This window comes from Melozone crissalis, unplaced genomic scaffold (genome assembly GCF_028551555.1).
Source record: "Melozone crissalis strain CALT ecotype California unplaced genomic scaffold, PUWL_Pcris_2 ptg000088l_1, whole genome shotgun sequence".
NCBI lineage: Eukaryota > Metazoa > Chordata > Aves > Passeriformes > Passerellidae > Melozone > Melozone crissalis.
Genome location: NW_026535865.1, coordinates 1952045 through 1976677, shown reverse-complemented (window position 1 = coordinate 1976677; position 24633 = coordinate 1952045). Strand labels below are relative to the sequence as shown.

The window sequence follows — 24633 nt, the reverse complement described above, 5'->3', positions numbered from 1 at the left end:
AGATCTCCATCAAGCCTCACAGGACACTTCTCATATTTGGTTTTTCTGTGGCTGTGGGGAGATTCTGCCCTGCATCTGAGTCTCCCCACGTGGGGCAGTTCCAGGTGTGTGAAAAGCAGGAGGTGGGAGCAGATCTCATCAAGCCAGCAGGATTTTGGGTTTGGCACAGCTGGAGTTGTGCCAGTGCTGGTGAGTCCCTGGCTCCTCTCTGCCCGCCCTGTGTTTGCAATCCCGGGATTGAAAAACTCCTCTCCTCCCTGACATGTGAACGCTTCCTCTAATTTATGTTTTTAATCTCCAGCCAAGCCCCGCCGCCCCATTGGGAAGCACAATTCAGTAATCCAGCGCTTCCCGGAGCGTTCTGTGCTGGGCGGGGCGGAGACGCCGGGTGGCTCCCGTGGGCTGGGGCAGACAGCGACAGGCAGGGCCAGCCTGTCCTGGCCGTGTCACCTCCTCCCCAGCCTGTGTCCCGGCCGTGTCACCTCCTCCCCAGCCTGTGTCCCAGCCGTGCCACCTCCTGCCCTGCTGGCCCAGGCTGTGTCCCAGCGCCGCCACCTCCTCCCCAGGCTGTGTCCCGGCCGTGCCACCTGCTGTCTTGCTGGCCCAGGCTGTGTCCCTGCCATGTCACCTCCTCCCCTGCTGGCCCAGGCCGTGTCCCTGCCGTGTCACCTCCTCCCCAGGCTGTGTTCCTACCCTGCCACCCCCTCCCCTGCTGGCCCAGGCTGTGTCCCAGCCGTGCCACTCTCTCTCCTGCTGGCCCAGGCTGTGTCCCTGCCCTGCTGGCCCGTGTCACCTCTTCCCCAGGCTGTGTCCCAGCGCTGCCACGTCCTGTCCTGCTGGCCCAGGCTGTGTCCCAGCGCCGCCACCTCCTCCCCAGGCCGGCTCCCAGCCGTGTCACCCCCTCCTCAGGCTGTGTCCCAGCCGTGCCACTCTCTCTCCTGCTGGCCCAGGCTGTGTCCCTGCCCTGCTGGCCCGTGTCACCTCCTCCCCAGGCTGTGTCCCAGCGCTGCCACGTCCTGTCCTGCTGGCCCAGGCTGTGTCCCACCGCTGCCGCCTTCTCGCCAGGCCGTGTCCCAGCCGTGCCACCCCCTCCCCTGCTGGCCCAGGCTGTGTCCCAGCCGTGCCACCTCCTGTCCCGCTGTCCCGGGGGCTGCAGAGCTGCGGGCTTTGGTTCGGCACGGCCGGGGATGGATGTTTGGGGCGCTGCTGCGCGCAGGGTGCGGAGCTCAGCGCAAGGCGAAAGCAGCCGCAGGTGGGGACTGGGGAGAGGAGGAGGAGGTCAGGAACTCCCCAAGGTGAGGGCAGCAGCGCTGGGAAAGAGCAACGCGCTCGGGAAGCTCTGATGAGCCCCACCGAGCCGGGAGCACCGGCGGGTGAAGGCGGGACCGGGGCCGGTCCTGCCCCGGTGCTCACAAAGTGCTGTGTCAGCATCCGCGCACCGCGTGCTGCCGCCAGCCCGGCCGGGCAGCTCCGGCATGAACAAATACCTGCAGTGCTTATCGAGCCCCGGCAGCTCAGGTAACTCTTCCTGGAGTTTATGGAGTCCTGCGGGGCTGGTGGAGGTTTGGGGGGTGAGTCTGGGAAGGAGCAGCTGGATTGAAGCGACTTCTCCAGGGAGGCTTCGCATGGTGGCCATTCATTGAGCAGGGACCTGAGTGTCACCTGCCTCTGGAATATTCATTATGCTGTGCAAAAAGCCCACATTGGCTTTGGAGGGTTTGGTTTATGAGGTTTTTAATCCCCCTGTGGATTTCGGGATTTTATTGAAGAGAGGTTTGTGCTGGGGTTTTGGGTTCTGTGGTTAAAAGTGGCTGTGGAGCTGCAGGTGTCCGAGACCTAAAGGAGCTGCAGAGTTTTAATTCCAGCTTTTGAATTGTTTAAAGCCAGACAGGTTTTAAAAACAGTTGAAGTTTTGCTTTTAGCTTTTCATACATCACACCTTAAATGTTTTAATATTTTAATATAATACAGCTTGAAAGGTGTTTGTTTTTCTTTAGCTTTTAACTTTGTTTTCCAAATGTTCAGTCGTGACTAAGTTGAAATAGTTGAGTTTTGGGTTTTGTGGGGTTTTTTTTCTTTTTTTCTTGTCTCAAGCGGGAATTTTCCCCCCACACTAGTTAAAGAATCAGACAGGTGTTGAGAAGATAACTTATCTGGAGCATGCAGAAAAAAGCTGGAAAATTAAAGGACTGGTTGGTGGTGCTGCTTGTGACTGTGCTGGTTGGAGTAAGCTTTCAAGGTGAAGTTGAATGGAGAGAAGTCACCAGAATACTTGAAATATTTAATTTTTTTTTTCTTTGAAAAGAAGACTTGCTCTGCTAATTATATTTTTGAGTAGATCCTTAATTTTATTACACAGGAGATGTGGAAATGGTTTCTGGCCTTTTCCTCAGAGGAAAAAACCAAGTCTCTGTTAAGTTTGTTTTTTTTTTTTTCCCAAACAGAATTTAAACTTCTCCTGTATTTTGAGGAGTAACTTTATAGCTAAAATGAGAAGGGGAGTGGAAAGATCTCCAAAGAACCCAAACAGTGAATATCCAGATTTTCAAACACTGAGACTCCTTCCAGCCTGTGCATGACAGGCTGTGGGGTCAGGGTGTATTTTGGGTGCCTGTCTTTGTCCTCTGCCTGTCCTGGCCAATCCAGCCAGTTGGGATTCTCACATTTTTCCTAATTTATGGGAGAAATGTGCCAGTGCTGTGATTTCCTCTTAGGAAAATGTCTCACAGACCTTGATGCTGTTCTGCAGCAGGGTGGGTGGGACTGTCAGTGATTCTGGGCATGGAGGGGTGGCAGTGATGGGTTGGTGTGGGCCAGGTCATCCTGTCCTGGCTTTTGCATCCCTGGATTGAGGTGGTGCTGCTGTGGGAGGCAATGACAGCCCCAGGTGTCCTTGGGGACTCCCTGCCATGCTCAGTGGCTTGAGGACCTTTCAGATTCTTGTTTTGCTGCACCAGAGACAAAACTGCCTGTGAGAAGTGATTCTCACTTCAAAAAAATTAAAAGGTTTATTAAAACCTTATAAAAATACAACAGCAGACTGAATAGAAAAAATATTGCAGCACCTGCAGCCGAGGATTTTTCCCACCATGTGCTCACCCACACAGTGGAGGTTTCACCTTTTAACCCTTTAGCCCCTCCCAAAGTTCTGTCCATTGGTTCCTTTGCTGTCCAGTTTGGAATTCACTTCCTTAAATCGTGATTGGAGCTCAGGTGCTGCCGCAGTAACAATCCCACCCTCCCAAATGTCCCAAACCCAGAGTCCCCCTGATAACAGCACAAGGGGGTAAAACACAACTATAAATCTATAAAATTAATACATATACAGGATATTTGCTTTTTAATTGTGAGAGTCAAATATTGCATTACTCATCATCACATGCCCAAAGTTGTGTTGCCTTGAATAAACTGAGGAGGTGGGTGCTGCATCCCAGGTTGTTTCTGTCTGAGCTGCTTTGTGGGATGTGCCCTGATGAGTTCCCTGATAACAATTCCAGCTCTGGAAGGACCCTCTGGAGCTGCTGTGGCTGAATGGCCCCCTTGGGCAGGTCCCTGTCTCAGGAGATCAGGACTGGGGACAAGGCCTGCAGGGACAGGACACAGGGAATGGCTCCCACTGCCACAGGGCAGGGCTGGATGGGAGATTGGGAATCAGGAATTGTGGAATCCATCCCTGGAATGGATTTCCCAGAGCAGCTGTGGCTGCCCCTGGATCTCTGGCAGTGCCCAAGGCCAGGCTGGATGGGGTTTTGAGCAGCCTGGGACAGTGGAAGGTGTCCAGGAACGAGATGAGCTTTAGGGTTCCTTCCCGTCCAAACCATTCCATGATTTCTGTCTGGGCACTGCCTGCCCTCAGTCTGGGATGGCTGAGCTGAGCACACAGCTCAGGGTGCAGTGCAGAGGTGCTGTCTGGCTGCTCCTGTCCCTCAGTGTGACCCTGGGGCTCAGCCCATGGGGACAGGTGGCCCCATTGGCCACAACACCTGGGGAAACCAGCACTGCCCTGCTGGAACCGGCAGGCTAAAAATACCTTGGAGTGAGAGGTGACTGTTCTGACTGTTTTTCAGTCTTGCTAATATCAGACTTTCTTTTCTTATATTAGCATCCTTTTTTCCATTAGAGAAATGACTGTAGAGGTTCATGATGTTCTTTGAGGCTGTGGCATTAAATGCCTCCCCTGGAGGAACAAATCCAAGGAGTGCACAGGGATTCTTCTGCCTCTAATGCCCCTCAAACCTTGCTCCTGGTGTTCCTTGACCAACACAAGGTTATCTCTGATTTTAACACTTAATTTTATAATTAGATTTACTTTTCAAAAACACAAAAAAGGATCAAAGCAAATCCTTGGACTAGGTTTGGAATTGAAGTTGAAGAAACATTTTTCTTAGCTCCCCTTTGCTGCCCTCCTAACCCATTTCCTCTGGATGATTATTTGAAATGTACTATTTTAAATCTCAGTGTTAATTATTTCCAAGTGGCTGCATATTATTGTTAAATTAATTGTTGGAAATTTGCTTTGGGTCCTGGTGAACGAGCTCTGTGCCAAAACCTGCCATTTCTTGTGTGCTCTTTAATTCTGAAGAGTAGCAGAACTCAGGCTGCTGCTAAAACCTCTCTGAAACATTCTGTTCTTGAGGCACCACTGTCCCTTCTGTCAAGTGTTAAATGCAAAGCTCAGAATGATTTTCCAGTGGTGATAATTTTTCTGCAATCACAGGGTTTGTCCCTTTGCTGAGTGCTGGCACTGTAAACACAGCGAGCCCTTAAGCCAACAAAGCTGTTCCGATGACGTGAAATAAAAATGCCTTTATTTTTTCCTTTCCCAAAGAGTCTCCAAACAGCTTCCACCTTCCCCACCTCCCCATGAATGCACCTTTTGTTGCCAGCTGCAGGTGGCCCAGGGCAATGGGTGCCTTCAGCAGCAGGGCTTGGAAATCAAAAAGAGCTGTAAGGTCATTGTCCAGCAGTCAGCCCAGCCACTAAACCATGTCCCCAAGTGCCACGTGCACATGATTTTTGAACATTGTAGGGACAGGGACTCCATCAGTGCCCTGGCTGCCTGTGCCAATGTCTGACAACCCTTCCTGTGAAGAAATTTTCCCAATTTCCAATCTAAACCTCCCCTGGCCCAGCCTGAGGGCGTTCCCTCTGCTCCTGTCCCTGTTCCCTGGGCTGTCCCCTCCTGTCAGGAGCTGTGCAGAGCCACAAGGTCCCCCCTGAGCCTCCTTTTCTCCAGGCTGAGCCCCTTCCCAGCTCCCTCAGCCTCTCCTGGGGCTCCAGACCCTTCCCCAGCTCCATTCCCTCCCCTGGACACACTCCAGCACCTCAGTGTCCTTCTTGTGAGTTCACTACAAGAAACGCTCAATGTCTTTTGACCCGTGCTGGTCCCTCTGCAGCTTGGCCAGCAAAGCCTTTTGTTTGGAATTCCTAATTGCTGTAAATTTGAAAGTTTCTAATTTTTGCAGCCTTTTTGTCTGGCAGCAGCAGCTGGGTAGCTCTGTTGGATCTGGGAGAAGCAGTTGCCATCCAGCTGTCCAGAACAGCTGTGACTGCTGCACCCCTGAAAGTGTCCAGGGTTGGACAGGGCTTGGAGCAGCCTGGGACAGTGGAAAGTGTCCCTGCCATGGCAGGGGTGGCACTGGGTGAGCTTTAAGTCCCTTGCAACCCAAACCAGTCTGGGATTCTGTCTCCCACATGCATTCAAGAGCTGGAGTCCTTTTCCAAAACCTGCAGGTTTGCCATGATCATACAGCTCACCTGTGACACATTTGGGCTTTTCTGTATTTAAAGCATCTCAGCTATGTGCTGTGGTAGGCTTGGACAAAAAAAAAGAAAGACTTTTCTCTGGAATGATTCACTGTAAAATAAGTTTTACCTTCACACAGGTGACCTTGTCCTCCCACTCTTCTTTAATGTCAGCTTTGTTTACTGCCCTTGCCTGTTGCCCAAACTAGAAGGACCAGTGAGGAGTCTGGCTCAGGGAAGCTTTGTAATAATCCAGCTCCACCTTGGAACTGAGGCTTTGTGTCCCTCAATCATCCTGACAGTAACCAGGGAAAAAAAACCCATCAGCCTGGTTTTTTAGGTAGAATCTTGTTCTGTGTTTCTGTATTTTCTGTGCTGCAATGGCTGATAGAAGCAGAGCTCAGTTGGGTGTGTTCTAAAGCAGTCCTGGGTTAAATGAAATGTTCACTGAGGTTCTGCACAGAGACCTCTGTGTCTCTATTAATATAATAGATATAATTATAAAATGTTCACTGAGGTTCTGCATAGAGACCTCTGTGTCTCTATTAATATAATAGATATAATTATTAATGATATATTAATAAGATTAATATCAATAACTTGTTTAATATTAATAACTGGTTTTCTGTAATGATGGTAGCCTCACCTTTTGTTTCTCATGTATCTGAGGTACAATCATTTATTAAAATAGTTTGTACTTTATAAAGTGTTTTGTTCACAATCCTGCCACGAGTTGGCATCTCAAGTCTCATTATTTTGTGATTCCCGAGGATCAGAGCAGATTCTGCTTTCCATCCCTCCAAAAAGAATGCCTTCACTAGCAGTGCCTCAATCCTTCAGAGCAGCAACCCCAGTGCAGCTCATCCTGCACCTCTGAGTGCCCAGGTTGGCGAAGGGAAGAGGAATAAAGGAAAACATGAAGCAGACTTCTGTGAGTGTCAGATCCCAGGGTAGGATCCTTCCCTTTCCTGGTTCCTGGGAGTGTAGTTTGGCAGCTAAAAAGCTGATTTGAAATGGCAGGTTGAGCATCTCTGGTCTGGAGATTTGTGTGCTTATGCCTCATCATATATATACATATAAATAGATATAAAATTGATATTAAATAAATATACAAATATAGAACAATAAATAATCATATAAAAATATAATCTATAAATGTAAACACAATTCTATAGAAATATCCCACAACCATACTAAAATATAAATATTCCACATCGATAATAAATATTAATATTATATAAATATGTACTTTTATATAATATAAATAATAAAATATAAACACAATATACTAAATATAGTATATTATAAATATAATATACTATATAGTATAGTACAACTATACTATAATATAAATATATTATATTAAATATAAATATATGTATATAAAAATAAATATAATTTATATAAATTATATAAATGTACATTTTATATTATATATAGCATAAATTATATCTGTTTTTATATAGATAATATATATTTATATCTATTTAAAATATTTATATAAATATAATATTGATTATTATATTATAAATAATATTGATTTTAATATATTTTATATATAATATATACTAAATAAATACTATAATATATATTTTTTATATAATATATACTAAAATATTTATATATAAAATATTATATTTTTATATATTTTATAATAATATATTTGTTTTTATTCATATAAATATGAATGTAAATAAAGATATAAATATGCATTTCAAGTTATATATAAATATTTTTGTATTACTGTTATATATATAAAATATATATTTATATATATTATAACATTTATACAAAAATATATAAATATATATATATATATATATATATATATATATATATATAATTTTTTTTCATATATGTTTTTGTATAAATTAAACCCAACCCCTCTGCCCTGTTTTTGCTGCATTCTCTGCAGATTCCTCGTGGCCAGAGGGGCTGGTGCTGATGGGCATCCTGGAGCCACTTCCCCAAGTCTTTCATGGGCAGGCAGCCTTTGATCAGCAGTGCTGGAGAATCCATCAGGCCTCCCCCACAGAGCTCTTTCCCTGCCCTGGCTCCCAGCCCGTGGCATGTCCTGAGGTTATAATGTGTGTTTGCATCATTCCAGCCACAGCAAATGTGCCAGGAGTTTTGTGCTAGAGATAAGCAGCAGCCACCATGTCTGTGCTGGGCTTGCCCTCTGCCTTCCCTGATCCTGATATATTTAGAATAGTTTGGTTTTCTGCATGTACAAGGTGGCTTTTGTTTAGTTAGGGTTTGTTGCTTTGTTTTTTGGCAAGTCTCTAGATCCAGACTCTGTGTTCTCTGTTTGCAGGCCATCTGATATTTAGCCCTGCATGAATTATCAGCCTTTCAGCTGTTCCCTTCAAATATTTGTGCTGCATTTGAGGTCTCAATCCAGATTTAGAGGGTAGTAGCTGACTCCTGCTGCTTTCTGCCAGCATGGAGCTGATGTTTCACCCATGGTCAGACATCAGCTGTCTGCTCCTTCTCATTCTTAGGCTGATTTTATCCCTAACAATTCTGATAATCTTTGCATAGCCTTGCCTTGATGCTGCTGCTGTTTGCATAGGGGTTTGTTCATGTTTTTGCCTTGTTGCCTGCTTTTCTTCAAGGTTTCTAACCAGGAATTGCTGTGTCCCTGGTTTGTCACCTGCTCCCTCCCTGTGTCCCAGGGATGAGCACACCTTGGCTTTGGAAATGTTCTTTGTGCCATCATTACAGCTCTCTGCAATAGCTGCAGGGGAACTGGCTGTAGAAATAGCATTATTCCTCTTAGCAAGAAATAGCATTGTTCCTCTTTCCCCACGTTTCTGGCTCTGAGCAGGGCTCAGGCAGGCCTGTGGAGGGTGGTGACATCACTCTGCCACTGCCCAGAGTCCCTGTTCAATCAGGAGCTAATTGGTTTTAAAAAAAACCTTGCAAACCCGAAGGCATAAAAAGTATTTTCTGAAACTTCTGCCTTTATTTTAACCCAGCCTCTTTCATTCTGCTTCCTTGGGGGCCACTTCTGCCAACTGCTGGAGAGATCCTTTTCCTGTTGCCAAAGGAAGCTTTGCATTTATGTATCCTCTCTAAAAACCCCCAAAACTACCCCTACCCCCCCAAAAAAACCACCAAACCCCTCAGTCTTACGAGAATGGTAGAAACAGCTCTTTTGACTCTGACTGTTATGAGAAATTCTCTCATCTCTCTTAGACCTGAGAGGTTTTTAATTTACTGTTTTCTTTCTCTTTGCTTTTTGTTTGGTTCTTATGCATATCCATGTTGGAGAGCCAGTTTTGTACTGTCCTTGTAGCAGAGAACAAAAAGCTCCTCTGGAATGTCAGCATCCAGAGATGCTGAGATAAAACAAGGATTGAAAACAGTTCAGAGTCAAAAAGCAGCTGTTAATGTTCCTGAAGCTTCTGTCATTGAGTCCTGGAATGGTGTGGGTTGGGAGAGACTTTAAAATCATCCAGTGCCACTCCCCACCATGGGCAGGGACAGCTTCCACCATCCCAGAGTGCTCTAAGTCCATCCAACCTGGCCTTGGGCACTGCCAGGGATCCAGGGGCAGCCTCTCTGATCTTCCACACCATCAGCTCCATGCAGGCTCTGGCATCCTCACTGGAGTCGTGTCCTTCCACTGGGACACAAACACAGTGCCACTGACCCCTCTGCCTGCTCAGCCCAGCCCAGGGAGCTCCCCAGGCAGAGGCAGCTCCTCCCTGGCCCTGCAGCCACAGCCACACCTGGGAGCCCCCTGAGCACAGCTGGGGATTGAAAGGATTCCACACAATCACAGAATGGTTTGTGCTTTATGCTTTGTTCAAGCCCACCCAGTGCCACCCCTGCCATGGCAGGGACACCTCCCACTGTCCCAGGTGCTCCCAGCCCTGTCCAGCCCGGCCTTGGGCACTGCCAGGGATCCAGGGGCAGCCCCAGCTGCTCTGGGAAATCCATTCCAGGGATGGATTCCACAATTCCTGATTCCCAATCTCCCACCCAGCCCTGCCCTGTGGCAGTGGGAGCCATTCCCTGTGTCCTGTCCCTGCAGGCCTTGTCCCCAGTCCCTCTGCAGCTCTCCTGGAGCCCCTTCAGGCCCCAAAAGGGGCTCTGAGGTGTCCCTGGAGCCTTCTCTTGTCCAGGCTGGATGTGGAAGAGAGGCCATCAAAGGGACTTTTCTGGAAAGGGGAATGTGGGAAAGGGAAATATTTTGGGTGTTCAGTGTTCTTGTCTTGGTGGCTGCTCTGAGTGGTTGGGTTGTGTTGCCTGTTGAAGTTTTTCCTTCCTACCAGCAGCTCTCAGTTTTGTCAGTTGAGATCAGAGTGGTTTTCCTGCAGCTGCCATAAGAATCTCTGAGCCTTGAGGCTTTTGGTGGCTTTAGGTGTTGGCATTGGGAGGTGAGAACCTAATCCACAGTTTCTCACTTCTCCTCTTCTTGGTGACTTCACTGAATTTAGCAGATAGTTCTGTGCACAGTCAGCTCCTAATACAGGGGATTATTCTTTGGTGCCCTGAAGAATATTTAATTCATAGAGCTGTAAGAGCTTTTCCATGAGTCTTAAAAGCACTTTGTTAACAGATCTTTAGTCCTGGGAGTAAGTTTTACAATCTGGTTTCGTCTAGGCCAGAGAACATCACTGGTGGCTTTTGGTATTTATTCTGTGGTGTAAGAATGTGGCTTTTGGTTGTGTCATTCACTGTTGGGGTTTGATCAAAACACACCTTAAAAAGATCTCATTTTAACATTTACTTGAATTGCTGGCAGTAAATGATTTTTTCCTCTTTTCAGAGCGAGGCTATGATCCCTACAACCCTGAGCTGCCCAGGCCCTCCCTGGAGGTGGAGGATGGCTTTCTGGCTGACATCACAGATGTCACACCTGGAATTCTGGAGCTGGAGCTGGTCAACAAGGCCATTGAGGCAGTGAAGAACGAAGTGGAGAGGGAGCAGAAGAAGTACGAGGAGCTGCTGGAAACCACGAAGGAGTTTGGTGCTTCAGAGGGCTCCTCACTCATTTCAAACACACCTGTGTCAGCTGCTGGGCCTCAGAGTGATTCCTTTGCCTCCTTGGAGTACAATCCAGGGAGCTACAACTTCAATAATAACTCAGATTACAACCCCACTCCTCTGGCTGCTGCTGCCCGCTCCAGTAAATACACTTTGGATTCCTCCCGCTCCAAGGGCAGCTCGCTGGAGTACATCCCCAAGGCTGTGGTGCAGAATAAAAAATACAGCAGCACTGTCACCAACAACAAATATGTGATTGATGACTCCAAGCCTTCCACAGACTTGGAATATGACCCCCTTTCCAATTACTCTGCCAGGCTGCTGGGCAAAGGCACAACCAAGGGGTCCAAAAGGGACAGAGCCTCTGATTATGAGGATTCCTACTCTCCATCAAGGAAGAAGCTCTGTGAAGATGCTGATGATGATGAGGTGTTGGCCAGGTTCTCCTCCTCTGAAGATGAGGCTGAGGTGGAATATAAAACAGCTTCTGGTAGCTCACCCTCAAAAGCTGGTTCAGAGAGTGAGTCAAATGAGTCCTCCAGCAAAGAGCAGAGCACAAAATTGGAAGGCTCTGCTTCCCAGGGGAGCAAAGAAGCAGCACAGCACAGGGAGGACCTTCCAAATTCACAGAAAAACCTTGCCAAGAACTCATCAGACAAGAGCTCAAAGGCAGCGAAGTTGTGTTCTGGTAAGAACAGCAAGGAAATTGAAAATAAAAACAAAGAATCCAAAGACAAAACAAAAAAGAAGAAAATTGATGTTAGTAAAGCAGCAGGCCTCAGTGAGGCTGGGAAGAAGGAGAAAAATAAAAATGCAGACAAAGACAAAATGCTCAAGAAAGAAGAAAAATTAAAAACCAAGCATGAAGAGAAAAACTGCAAAGACAAAAGCATCAAAGTGAAAACCGATGGGAACTTGAAAAAACCTGAAAAACACAAGTCAGAAAAAATGGATGGGTGTAAGAAAGAAAAATCCAAGTCCAGCAGCAGCAGTTCAGGGAAAAGCAGGAGTGAGGGTGTCACCAAGGGCACAGAGAAAGTGGGGAGCAGCAAGAAGGATCCTCAGAGCAAAACTGCTGATGTGAAAAATGGCAAGGAAAGCTCTGGTCGTAAAAACAAGGAGAAAGGGACCAAGAGCTCCCTGGAGAGAAAGAAGGACAAGGTCACTTGTGCAGGACAAGGGGACCCCAAGAAGGGTCGGAAGCAGCAGAGTTTGAGTCACGTGGACCTGTTTGGGGATGAGAGTGGAGATGAGGATGACAGAGGCCGGCCTTTGTCCTCCTCACGGCTTGATGTGAGCTCAGACTTGGATGGGGCTGACTCTGGCTCAGCCTCTGACAGTGACAGGGACAGGACAAAGAAAGCAAAGCGCTCCAAGCTGTCCAAATCCTCATCATCCTCCTCAACATCTGATGACATTGATTATTCCATCCTTGAGAAAGATGTGGACTTTGAGTCAGATCCCATGGAGGAGTGTCTCAGGATCTTTAATGAATCTAAAGATGTGAAAACTGAAGACAAGGGAAGGCTGGGCAAGCAGGTAATGCTGGGTTGGGGGTGTTGGTTCTCTCCCCTCCAAAGGTGGAAGGATTCTGGTTTGGTTTAGTGGTGCTGCTTATCTCAAGTAGCTGAAGAGGGAGACTCCATGTGTTGGCAGAATCTCTTCCTTGTCGTGACTGAGTGCCTGGAAGTGTTTGCTCCTGAATTTACCTGTTGGATTCAAAGCTGCTGTGAAATGTGAGGCTTCAATCCCTTCTTGTGTGGGAGGCTTTCAGAGTTATCAATTACTTCTGCCTCCATCTGGCCTGGGAACCTTGTGGGTGTGAATGGCTGGAGAAAAGGCTGCAGGGAGTGAGTTTGGGGGTTTTCAATGCCAATCTAAGGTTGCCAGCCTGGGCACTGCCTTCTTCTTGCAGCAGAGTTTAAGGAACATGGGGGCAGGTAGAACCTGGACAGGGTGTTGGTGCAAGTAAGTCCAGTATTTGTCAGACACTCCTCAAACTCATCTTTCCTATTCTAAATGCATACTACAGGTAGTTCCTCAGGATCTCTGGATACCTTGTGGGTGGTGCAAGCAAAAAATTGAAGGTAAAATTTCTTCCAATGGTACCAGAGGCTTCAGACTAAGGAGATAAAGAGGACAGTATTTACATAACAAGAAAATAATTGAAGGGCACATGATGTGTAGCAAGAATTACTGATCAGTGAATTCAGAAAGTGCTGAACCAGGGGCTGCCACTCACAGCAAACAGTTAATTGTGGCCTGGAGTGACAAAACTCAGCTACATGTGGCTCCTTTGCATCCCTGTGCTGAGGTTTGGTTTCCTGCTCTTGGGGAAGGAGTCTCACTGCAGCACAGGGATCCTTCTTTGGGACATGGGTGTCTGGGTGGGATTGGTCATGGGACATTGTTTTTTTTTGTGGAGTGATTTCCTGGGTGGATCCATTGTGGTTTGACACTGGCCAAACACCAGGCACCCATGGAAGTCACTCACTTGCCCTCCCCTGCTGCACAGAGGAGAGAAAAAATTCAGACCAAGGGTTCATGAGTTGAGATCAGGACCAGGAGAGAACACTCTAAGGGCTCAGCTTAGAGGTACAAAGTGAGTTTATTGCTAACAAAATCAGAATCTAATGAGAAGTAAAACAGGCCCTTAAAACAGCTTTTTCCACCTCAGCCCTTCCCTCCTTCCCACAGACAGTGCAGGGAGAGAGGCCATGGGGCTTTGGTCAGTTCATCAGTGAGATTTTCTTCCACTGCTCTGGGAGAGCAGTCCTTCCCCTGTGAGACTGTGGGGCCCCTCCCAGGGGAGACAGCTCTCCATGAACTCCAGTGTGGGTCCAGTGTCACGAGCAGCAGCCCCCCCAAAACTGCTGCAGTGTGAGTCCCTTCCATGAGCACACAGCCCCCCAAAACTGCTGCAGTGTGAGCCCCTTCCATGGGCACACAGCCCCTCAAAACCCCTGCAATGTGAGTCCCTTCCATGGGCACACAGCCCCCCAAACTGCTGCAATGTGAGTCCCGTCCATGGGCACACAGACCCCCAAACTGCTGCAATGTGAGCCCCTTCCATGGGCACACAGCCCTGCCATGGGCACACAGCCCCCCAAAACCCCTGCAATGTGAGTCCCTTCCATGGGCACACAGCCCTGCCAAGGGCACACAGCCCCCCCAAAGCTGCTGTGCCATGGGTGCAGTCATCCAAGGCCAGGCTGCTCCAGCCTGGAAGCAGAGCCCCTCTCTCTCCACTGGGTCTCCCATTGGATCACAGCCCCCTCCAGGCATCAACTGCTCCAGCATGGGCACCTCACCCATGGGCTATGAGTGGATCTCTGCATCCCCCATGGGCTGTGAGTGCATCTGTGCATCCCCCATGGATCCCCAAGGGGGTGATCTCTGTATCCCCCATGGATTTCTGCATTCCCTGTGGATCCCCACAGGCTGAGAGTGGATCTCTGCATCCTCCATGGACCCACATGGGCTATGGGTGGATCTCTGCATCCCCTGTGGATCCCATGGACTGTGGGTGGATCTCTGCATCCCCGTGGATCCCCAAGGGCTGAGAGTGGATCTTTGCATCCCCCATGGATCCTCACAGGCTGCAGGGGCACAGCTGCCTCACCATGGTCATCACCACAGCCTGCAGAGGAATCTCAGCTCCCTGGTGCCTGCAGCACCTCCTGCCCCTCCTCCACTGACCTTGGTGTCTCCACATTGTTTCCCTTACATGTTCTCACCTCCTTTTCTCTAGCTGGAATTAAAACTGCATGCCTCGCTTTATTTTGATTTTCTTCTTAAATCTGTTATCACGGAGGTGTTCCCGTCTCCTTTAATTGGCCCAGCCTTGACCAGCAGCCTGTCCATCTTCAGAGCCATGAGGGATTGCCTCTGCTGGGCATGGTGGAAACTTCCAGCAGATCCCCCCACTACCAAACACCAGGCTGTGCAAAACCAACACAACCCTGTGTTGTTTGGGCTCAGTAATGTGCCAGGGCTTGGCATGGAGCTCAGGGCAAGGTTCTTCCCCCCGAGGCTGCTGGGCACTGCCCAGGCTGCCCAGGCAATGGTGCCAAGGCTGCCAGAGCTGCAGGAGCTCCCAGGGGTGCTCTGGGTGGGGGTGTTGGGGTGGCTGTGGAGGGACAGGGGCTGGGATCAATGATCCCTGAGGGTCCCTCCCAGCTCAGGATGCTCCAGGGTTGGTGATTGCAGGAGCTGCACGTGGCAGTGCAGTGATTTCTGCCTGGCAGAATTGCATTGTGAGAGTTTATTAGGGGTGGAAGTGAATTAACAAACCCTGGGGTTCCTGGGGAATCAAGTGATTCAGGGTGCCCTTGTGGTGATGAACACAGGCTTGTCCCAAGTGGTGCCCAAGCTCATCCCTAAATCCAGCCTTGGCTCTCTTGCTGAATTTCAGAGATTGTCAGGCTCATGTCAGAGTTTTGCCAGGAGTTGTTTTGAGAAACTCAAACCAAGATTGTCTGGAGAGCAGCTGGGGTTTTGAGAAGCAAAACACTTAACAAGTTTCTATCAATTAACAACTGAGTCGAATTTCAAGCAGATTTCCAAGTGTTCTCCTTGTCCAGGAGCAGCTCTGAGGTGTCAGCTTGGAGTAGCTTTGGCTGGAGAGGTGTTTCTGCCTCCTGCTGAGTGTCTGGATGTGACCTGCACTGTGTCACCAGAGTCTTCCTGCAGTGACAGCTGTGCCTGAGCCTGCAGGAAATATTTCCCTAAATGTGGGGTGAGGGCATCATGGTTTGGTGTTGAGCAGGTGTCAGCACTGCCCAGGGCAGAATGAGTCAGTTCCCAACTTCTTAAAAACCAATCCACCCCAACCACCCTGGACTCTGAAAATGCCATGGGAGGTGAGGAGTGTGAGTGGCTGCCAGGGGAGGGCTGGTCAAGGCTCCTGTGCCAGGTAAGGCTGATCCTGCCCCATGCCAGCTCATGGAGCTGCTGCTGGCCTGGGAATGTCCTGCTGCTGTTCCTTGGTGGCTTCTGGAAGGTTCTTGTCACTGGCCACGTGTTCCCACCTCTCCTCTGCAAGGTTAACCCAAAAGGAGAATTTCCACATCTCCCTCTTGTGAGGCATCTTCAAGTCTGTTCTCCTGTTCTTTTGTTTTCCAGCCGTCCAAAGAGGAGGGAAATGAAGAAAAGACAGAAGATAATTTAACTACCTTGTTTCCTGGCCAAAAAAGAAGGATCTCTCATCTTGTCAAACAAGGAAATGTAAGTGCAGATTTAAAAGCAGATTAGAAGCAGATGAGTTTAGGTTGTTCCAAGTGAGGATTTTCTGTCCTGACCCTGGCAAAGGCTGCACTCCCAGGGCCAGGCAGCAGTGGGAGAGCTGTTTGTGCTGGAATCAATCTATGGCTGTTTTATTTCCTCTCTTTCCAATTCCTCAAAAATCTTCCATGTTTAGGATCTGTTAAAAGTGGCAGCAAAACAAAAAACCTTCCTGAAACCAAGGTTAGGCTGGGAAGAGTGAGTGGATTGTGCTCTTGGTAACCCTTGGGTTACCAAGGGATAGGTTGGGGTGTTCATTTTTCTCCAGTATAGCTTAATTTAGAGATTTCAATAAAAATTAACTGCACACAAGGTCACTTTGTATCTGCTGGTATTTTTCTGTGCCTTGTGGATCTAAAAGATACTACAGGAATTTGGTCAGATGTTTAAAACCATTACCTTACATCTGCTCTGAATCAGCCAACATCTCAGCAGTATTTGTTTGGATACTCTTTTTTCCCAATTGTACAAATACAGAAGAGAAAAATTAAAACAAAATCAAAAAAAAACAAGCAAAGAAGAAGCAAAAAATTCTGATTTTTTTATTCCTTTCTCCCTGGGATTTTAATTCATGTTTTCTCTGAGGGTTTAATGTGTTTCCCTCCAGGTGCTGATCTCAGATTAGTTTTATGTTGCAGCAGGATAAGAGTGGAGGCTTGTGCACTAATTTGAGCTGGGTAGTCCAAATTAATTGTTCTGCCTTTCCTCTCTGCCTAGGAAGGATTTTTTTTGCCTTTAATAATTTGAAGCCCTGGGGTCAATACAATGGGTTTTATTTAACTACATATCTCCAGCCAGTTCATGTGGTTTGATAAGGGCCCTTTCTTCCAAAGTGAAGAGATAAGAGACTGAAGCAAATGGCTTGGAAATTCATTAACTCAAATATTTATTGCAAAGAGGCACCTTTTAGACATGTACAAACCTTCAAATATATTTTCTTAATGTGACAGCTGATCCCAAAATGCTTTCCAAAGATGGGAGCCTCAGCAAAACCTTTGCTTGGGCAAACAGAGCTGACCTGGTGTGCTCAGCTCCAGGACCTGAATTCCCTGGAGTTTGTCAGCTCAGAGCTCTGCCCGGGAGGTGCTGGAACACCTCAGCTGCCACTTTTCACCTCAGAACGTGCCTTGCTGTGTCCCTCCAAGTGGAATATTTGCTCAGTCTTGCTCATGATTTATGGCTCAGGGACTGAGCAGGAGGAGGAGAGGGAGCGAGTTCAGGGTTGGTTGCCAAGGGAAATGGGGGCCAAAGGAATTGCAGGTGAGGCAGAAAATGAGTGGCCTGTGCTGCTTGGAAGTCTGTAATTATAATTTAATGTCTGACTGCACCCAGTTTGGTATCCAGAAGCTGCTGTCAGCATCAGAGGCCGGGAATGCAGGAGGTGCCAGCTTTGCCCCCAGGTGTTTCACTGGGCCACCCTCCTCCAAGGATATTCAAGGCCTGTTCCTCACATTTCAAAGGCTTTGAAGTAGAGGGAGAAGTTTGTACTACTGCTGCTTCTCTTGCACTTCTGCTGCTAGGAAACTTCTCTCTTTGCTGACATAATTTCTGGCACTTTTCCTGCAAACCTAAATTTGGCCATCAAAGGAAGCTCGTGTGGAACCTGTTGGTGCTGTAACTGAGGTGCCTCCAGAAGTGGGCAGGGACAGAGCCTGTTTGAAATTCAGAAAATCAGTTTATGTAATGCTCTGATGCCATAAATACTTCTCTGTGAGGCTTTTAAGCAGTTCCAGGGCTGCAGAGAGGTGGGAGCTTCTGTGGTGCAGAGGTGGGTGCAGGTGTCCTCAGGGAGGGAGCTGTGGAGCTCAGTGTCCTGTGGCAAAGAGGACTGGAGAATTGGTGTCACCTTTTTATTGCTGTAAAAAGCAAAGTAGGCAGCCCAGGATCTGTGTGTTAGGACAAGGCTGAGGGTGTTGATAGAGCCCAGGACTGGGCTGGGCACAGCCACTGAAAGCAGCTCATGAATTGAGGAACGTGCCAGTGAGCTGGGAGGCCTTCCCAGAGCATGAATCATTAATGCCATGCTTGTTAAAGGATGACTCTTAATTATTTCATTCTGGAACACACTTGGGATGTTGTCCTCTCAAAACTAACAGAGGGCTTGAGGAGAAGAGACCTTTCTGGGGGGTGTGGATGGAGCAGGGGAGCTGCTGGCCCTAAATGCTGTTTGTGTGTGCAGGCAGAGACCCCGAGCAAGCCGGTGGTGCGGCCCTACCGTCCTCCCACGGCCCAGGAGGTGTGTTACCAGAGGATCCAGCTGGCTCAGCAGCAGGCAGCACAGCTGGTTGGGGCTGCTCAAAAGACCTCTCTCTGTTTGCCAGGAGAAAAGAGGAGGATTGCTCACGTGCCAAATGCAGCCCTCACCGCAGCGGCCAAGCAAAGTAAGGCAGCGGTGGGATTTGGGGTCGCTGTCCTGTCCTCCCCCTGGTTAAAGGCTCTACCCTGTTTATATTTCTCCTGAGCACGTGTGAAACTGTCAGGGGATGTGTAGGACTGGCCATGACTCGAATCTCTGCTGGTAGCGTCCAGTGGAAGGTCTTTGCCTGAGAAATTCCACCCTGTTGTGAAAAGCAGCAGGTCAGACGTGTCCAGCCTGATGTGTCTCACCCAACCTCCCTCACTTCAGCCTCTCCTTTTTCTGTTCCTTCCTTGGATTGCGTTTGCTCTTCATTCCCTCTTCCATTGAAGCCTGGAGGGGGCAGAGCAGGAGGGAAGTGCTAATGAAGGCTCATTGCTGAGCCTTTGTGGTGGAAGGACTCAGAGCTGAGTGTGGGGTGTCAGTGCCTCCAGCTGCCAGAGTTACCTCTTTAAACTCTGCTGACTCAGTCACCCCAAACAAACCCAAATGAGACACGTGTCCTGGCAGATGATTTCTTCATCCTTGCCTGCAAGGTGGTAAAATTGCCCAATTTGTGTCCCTTTGGAGACCTGGATTTGAGAAAATCACAGCTTGCAGTACTGGCCTTTGATAGTGAGTTCATTCTGGCAGCCTGGAGCCCAGTGGCAGGATTGGTCCCTGAGTGTTTTGTGTTCCCTGCAGGCCTTGGGAGCAGCAAGGCAGCTGTTGGTGGCAGGAGTGTCACACCTTCCAATGACTCTGAAGCCTCCACCCTTCCTCTGAAGCCTTGCACTTTGGCTGGGATGGCTTCCAAGACCACCAGCACCATCGTGCCCAAAAGGGTAGCACATGTTCCCTCCTTACAGGTAAGGGGAGTTTGAATTCTTTCCTGTCATTCCCCAGGGAGGGTGGAATGTTTGATCCTGCTGTTCCAAACTTAGCACTCCCTGAGAGTGGTGTTTTGATTATGTTGATTGAGTGGGTTTGTTTCTTCCTGTGGTTTTCCTAGATAGCATTGTATAAAAAATTAAACACTCAAGTGGTAGGAGCTTAAAAAGGTAGAAATACTTAAATGCTGCTCTGATCTTTGTGAATATTGATCATTTGTCTCCAATTTGAGCCTTCTCTTGTGCTGACTGGCCTGGGTGTGTTTGGGTCAGGGGCTTAGAACCTCCTGTGCTCACAAGCCAGGGATGGATTCATGGCCTTACCAGGCTCTGTGGGCCACACTGGTGGATATGAATAATGTCCCTCTGTGACCTAGATAGTAAAATGTGAGCACTGAATTTCATGCTGCTGCTGGTGTTTAAAGAAAAGACTATTTTGTCTTTGTTAGTTGCTTTTGTTTTGTTTCTCTTTATCCCCTGGGATCTCTGCCCAGCCTTTGGGTGCCTTTGCTGTGAGTTCCTAAGCAAAGTGAGAGGACACAGGGAGAGAGCATTGCCAGAGACCAGGGTTAGATGGGATATTGGGAAGGAATTGGTGGCTGTGAGGGTGGGCAGCCCCTGGCACAGGGTGCCCAGAGCAGCTGGGGCTGCCCCTGGATCCCTGGCAGTGCCCAAGGCCAGGCTGGGCAGGGCTTGGAGGAACCTGGGACAGTGGAAGGTGTCCCTGCCATGGCAGGGGTGGAATGGGATGATTTTTAGAGCCCCTTCCCACCCAAACCTTTCTGGGATTCTATAAAGTTCCCTCCTTTCCATGAGCATTGGGAATCTGTTATTTGCTAAGACATCTGAGAGCAGAATTCCTCCTGGAGCAGCCTGGGGATGGCATAAGGAGCAGAACTGGGTAGTGCCAGGACTTCATTAAAAATCCCTTTATTGATGATAGTTTGTGTCAAGATCTGTCATAACTTGCTCTGATTATTTCTAGAAGAGTGAAAAGTAATTTTTTTCCTTTCCCACCCAAACTGCCACCATAGTAACGTAGCACTTGAAGCTGATTAAAAATAAGAGAAATAACTGAAAGGATAAAATATCTAGCAGAGTTACAGAGGTGGTTAAGGGTATAATATTAGAGATTGAGAATTTATATATTTAATGAAAAAGACCAAATCCCTTTGAACAGGGTATCAAGGTGAGAGTCTCCTGGGGAAAAAGAACACTTTTCCCATTGAGATAGGAGCAGTTGCTCCCCTTGGAACAACCTCACACCTTCCACAGAGCTGTTTTCATTCCAGATTGCAGCAGATGGCTTGGTTAATGGATATCTCTTGGGTGGGATGGAGGACAACTGACAAAACAATTGGATGTTTAGAGATGAATGAACATTTTCCTCTCTGGAAAAGAGGCCAGTGTGCTGTGATGGGGGGATAAACTGGTGTGAAATGGAAAGCTGCAGTGGTGGGTCACAGCTCAGCCCAACATGCAGCTTTTGAAGAACATGCCATTAAATTGAAGGGGTAAATCCTTTTAGGAACATCATGATTGGCATTAAAAATGGAAGAAAACCCCTAATGCAATCAATTTGCAGGAATGCCCCAGGAATGGGGGTGGGATAGGTGGGGCCTCCTGTTCTCTTTTCACAGCCAGAGCACCAAACCTGTGTGTGGTGCCCATAACTGTGGTGTGTGTTCATGGCTCCAGTGGTGCTCTGTGCCATCCTCACCTTGCCCCTCTCAGTGGAAATGTCAGCATGCCCTGCTCTGGAATGCTGTGTGTGACTAATGCCCCTGGAGTCCCTGGCTCCTGGCTGACTTAGAGTGAAATACAGCTGGTTTTGAAGGACTTACTGAAGGTAGTGAAGCCTCAAGTGGTATTTTCAGTACCAAAAGTGCTGCGTGTTAAGTTTGGCTTTGGGCAGATTTTCAAAAAGGAAGTCACCCCATGATTAATAACAGGAAGTGGGAGAGCCTCAGAGCAACCTCCTGGAGCCTGACCAGCCTCTTTCTCTCTCTGTCTCACCTCCAGAGCACCACTTTACAGAGGCCTGTTATTCCCACAGAGTTTGGTGCTAAAGTCCCAACCAACATTCGTCAGAGGTATCTCAATCTCTTCATTGATGAGTGCCTGAAATTCTGCTCCTCCTCCCAGGAAGCCTTTGACAAGGTCTGTACACATCCCTGCTTCTCAGGAGTAATGTTTGCAGCAGGGAATGGCATCCTCTGCCTTGGCCAAAACCTGTGATGGTGTTCACAGGGGTTCTTATATGAGGGAAGAGATGAGGATCTGACTCCATGTTTCAGAAGGCTTAATTTATTATTTTATATATATATATATATATATATATATATAAATAAAATATGTACTATATATAATATATAATATATTAACATATAATATATTATATATTAATATTGTATATAATGTATATAATATATATTATATAATATATATTCTTCTATAATATATATTTTATATTATATATATAATATTAAAACTATATATATAAACATATTAATATGATATTCATATAATTTATATTTTATTATAGAAATATATAATAAAATATATATTATATTAAAACTATACTAATATAGTAGAAGAAAGGATTTCATCAGAAGGCTGGCTAAAAATAGAATAGCAAAGAATGATAACAGAGAGTCCAAGCCAGCTGATTGTGATTGCCCATTAATTACAAACATCCAACATGGGCCAATCACAGATCCACCTGTTGCATTCCACAGCAGCAGATAATCAATGTTTACATTTTGTTCCTGAAGGCCTCTCAGCTTCTCAGGAGGAAAGGATTTTCCATGAAAGATGTCTGCGACAAAAACCTTCTAAAATGGTAGCAAATCCAGAAAACTGAATTGCATTTATGCTTGCAGAAACTTGAGGGTGGGAGCTCGATGATCTTAAGGTCCCTTCCAAGCCAGACCATTCCCTGATTCCCTGAAGATTCCCCTATCCACAACTGGCATTAAATATCACCACAATGGACAACAGCAAGTGTCATTCCAGTGGGGGCTTCCAGTAGGAAATCCCATCTTTCCCTTCATTTGGAAATCTTGCCTGAGCCCTTTAATAACCCCAGGAGAGGAAAACAGAGGAATGTTCATTGTGGTCCAAGAGCTTCTGCTCTGGTGCAGCCAGAAGCACCTCCTGGCATCAGTGTTGAGCCCAGGGAAGTGTTTGGGATAGGTGGAATTGGTTGGGAATTGGATCCTTGCTGTTTCTGAAGGCTGTTAAGGAGACTTTTTAAGGAGTTTTCTAGCAGTAGGGGCAGTACAGTAGGATTTCCAGCAGCAGAGTGGAGAGAGTAATACATTTTCTTGGAAAAGCTTGGTTGTTAGTTGGGTAAATGTGGGGCATTGTGTGGTGTGTTCTGAAACAAAGCAGACACCATGAGGATTTCTGCTGTGGGATTCCACCTTCCCCAGGAGTCACCCTTTGCCAAACCTCCTTTTCTTACCAGTTAAGATCTTGCACTGCCCCAAAGTGGGGAAAGCAGCCTTGCCCAGGCAGTTCTAAGAGCAAGAATCAAGAATTGCTTGATGAAAACATGGCAAGGTTAGATATTCCTGGGAGCAAGTGCAGCTCTGGAATACTTCAACCAAGGTGGCAGCAGACTTTATACTGGGGGAAAAGAAAAGGGATGATACCAATTTAAAATATGTTAAAGTTTGAATTTTTTTTTTTTTTTTGCTAAGTAGGAAAGTTTTATTAATCTCTTCAGGAAATTTTCACATGGAAGTGCTTTTTCCAGCACTTTGTTTAAAATAAAATTAATTTTTTTTCCTATTACTTACCTGAGCAAATATTGGTGCCATATTCTGCTTTATTACTTAATTCCTTGTCAGGCAATGTTTTATTTTTTCGTGGTCCTAATGATGCCTTGTGAAGGCTGAACTAGAACAGAGACTAGATGGAGCTAAAGAATAAAGCAGGGATTTATTAAGAGGCCTCAATGGATCCACCTTGGGCAGCACAAGAGCCCAGCCAGGCCTACACCCAAGATGAACCAACATGGTCACAAAATGCATGACCAGTCATGGGGGCTCTCAATTTTATAAGTTCTGCTCTATTTGCATATTGCAGTTAATTGTCCAATTCCAGCCCCAGCCCATGCAGTCCCATCCTGCTTGTTTTTCTCTCTCCAGCCCACGTTGTTTGTGCTCTTGGGCTGAGATTTGGATCATTTGTCCTTGGTCCCCAGCTGGAGCAGGAATTGTTTTGTCTCCCTGCTCTGTGCACAGAGCTCACCATCCCATAATATGAACCCAGACCCACCCACTAAAGCAGCACAGAATGTGAAAAATAGAAAAGCTCAAACCTGAGGCATCACTGCTTGGAGTCTGTATTTAAAAACCAAACATTTCTTTTCTCCAGAAGCCATGGAAGTGTGGCTGCCCCATCCCTGGAAGGGTTCAAGGCCAGGTTGGATGGGGCTTGAAACAACCTGGGGTAGTGGAAGGTGGAAAAAAGTGATTTTTGAAGTTCCTCCCTGTCAGAACCCAGGACATTCCTCTGGCTGCCCTGGAGCACTCCAGACCCTGGCAGGGGGCTCAGAGACCTTGGCATGGAGTCACAAACACCTGTGCCTTTGATTTTAGCCCATGGAAACAATTCCCAACTTTGTGTGAAGAGTTACAAGCCACAAGGGTTTGAGTAGAATGATAGTGAATTTACCACAGGGTGGAAAGGTAGAATTTTGGGGTTTTTAGAATGGAGGTTCAAGAGGCAAGATGGAGGAATCTGGGCATGTCCTGTCCTTCTTCTCCTTCTTCTTGTCCTCCATCTTCTGCTGTGATGGTGGCACTTTTGGGTTGGTTTAGAGTAGAGACAGACTGTCTAACATAGGTGATAGGTATTGGAAAATTATTGTAAATAAAGTACAGGTAGTTTTTAGTATAAAAAGATAACACTGCCCTGAGGGTGGTCAGTGTGCCACAACCTGACCTGCCAGACAGACCTCAGCAGGTCAGACAGACAATATATTAGATAAGTACAAATAAACTTTCGCAGACATCTTTTTCACTAAAAATCCTTTCTTTAGGATTTTCCCTTCTGGGAAGCTGATGCCCCAGAAAAAGAATGTAAACAATGGTTATCTGCTGCTGTGGAATGCAACAGGTGGATTTTGGATTGGGCCATCTTGGATGTTTATAATTAATGGCCAATCAAGGACCGAGCTATCTCGGACAGAGTCTGAGAGAGCTGGCTTTGTTATCATTCTATTCTATTCTAGTCTAGTCTAGTCTATTCTATTCTATTCTATTATATTCTTAGTTTAGCTTAGCTTAGCTTAGCCAGCTTCTGAGGAAACCCTTCCTTTCTATTTCTCTTTAGTATAGTTATAATGTAATATATATATATCATAAAACAGTAAAT

The 24633-nt window shown here is 47.0% G+C and overlaps 1 protein-coding gene across 1 annotated transcript in view; it reads left to right on the top strand.

Annotated features, from left to right (window-relative positions):
* REXO1 (RNA exonuclease 1 homolog) overlaps window positions 1-24633 on the top strand; it is a 48700-nt gene that overhangs the window by 6811 nt on the left and 17256 nt on the right. The window contains exons 2-6 of the mRNA XM_054291081.1: window positions 10523-12279; window positions 15865-15966; window positions 18203-18404; window positions 19064-19227; window positions 21271-21408. Of these exons, the coding sequence (XP_054147056.1) occupies window positions 10523-12279; window positions 15865-15966; window positions 18203-18404; window positions 19064-19227; window positions 21271-21408 (2363 nt within the window). The remainder of the gene's footprint in view (window positions 1-10522; window positions 12280-15864; window positions 15967-18202; window positions 18405-19063; window positions 19228-21270; window positions 21409-24633) is intronic.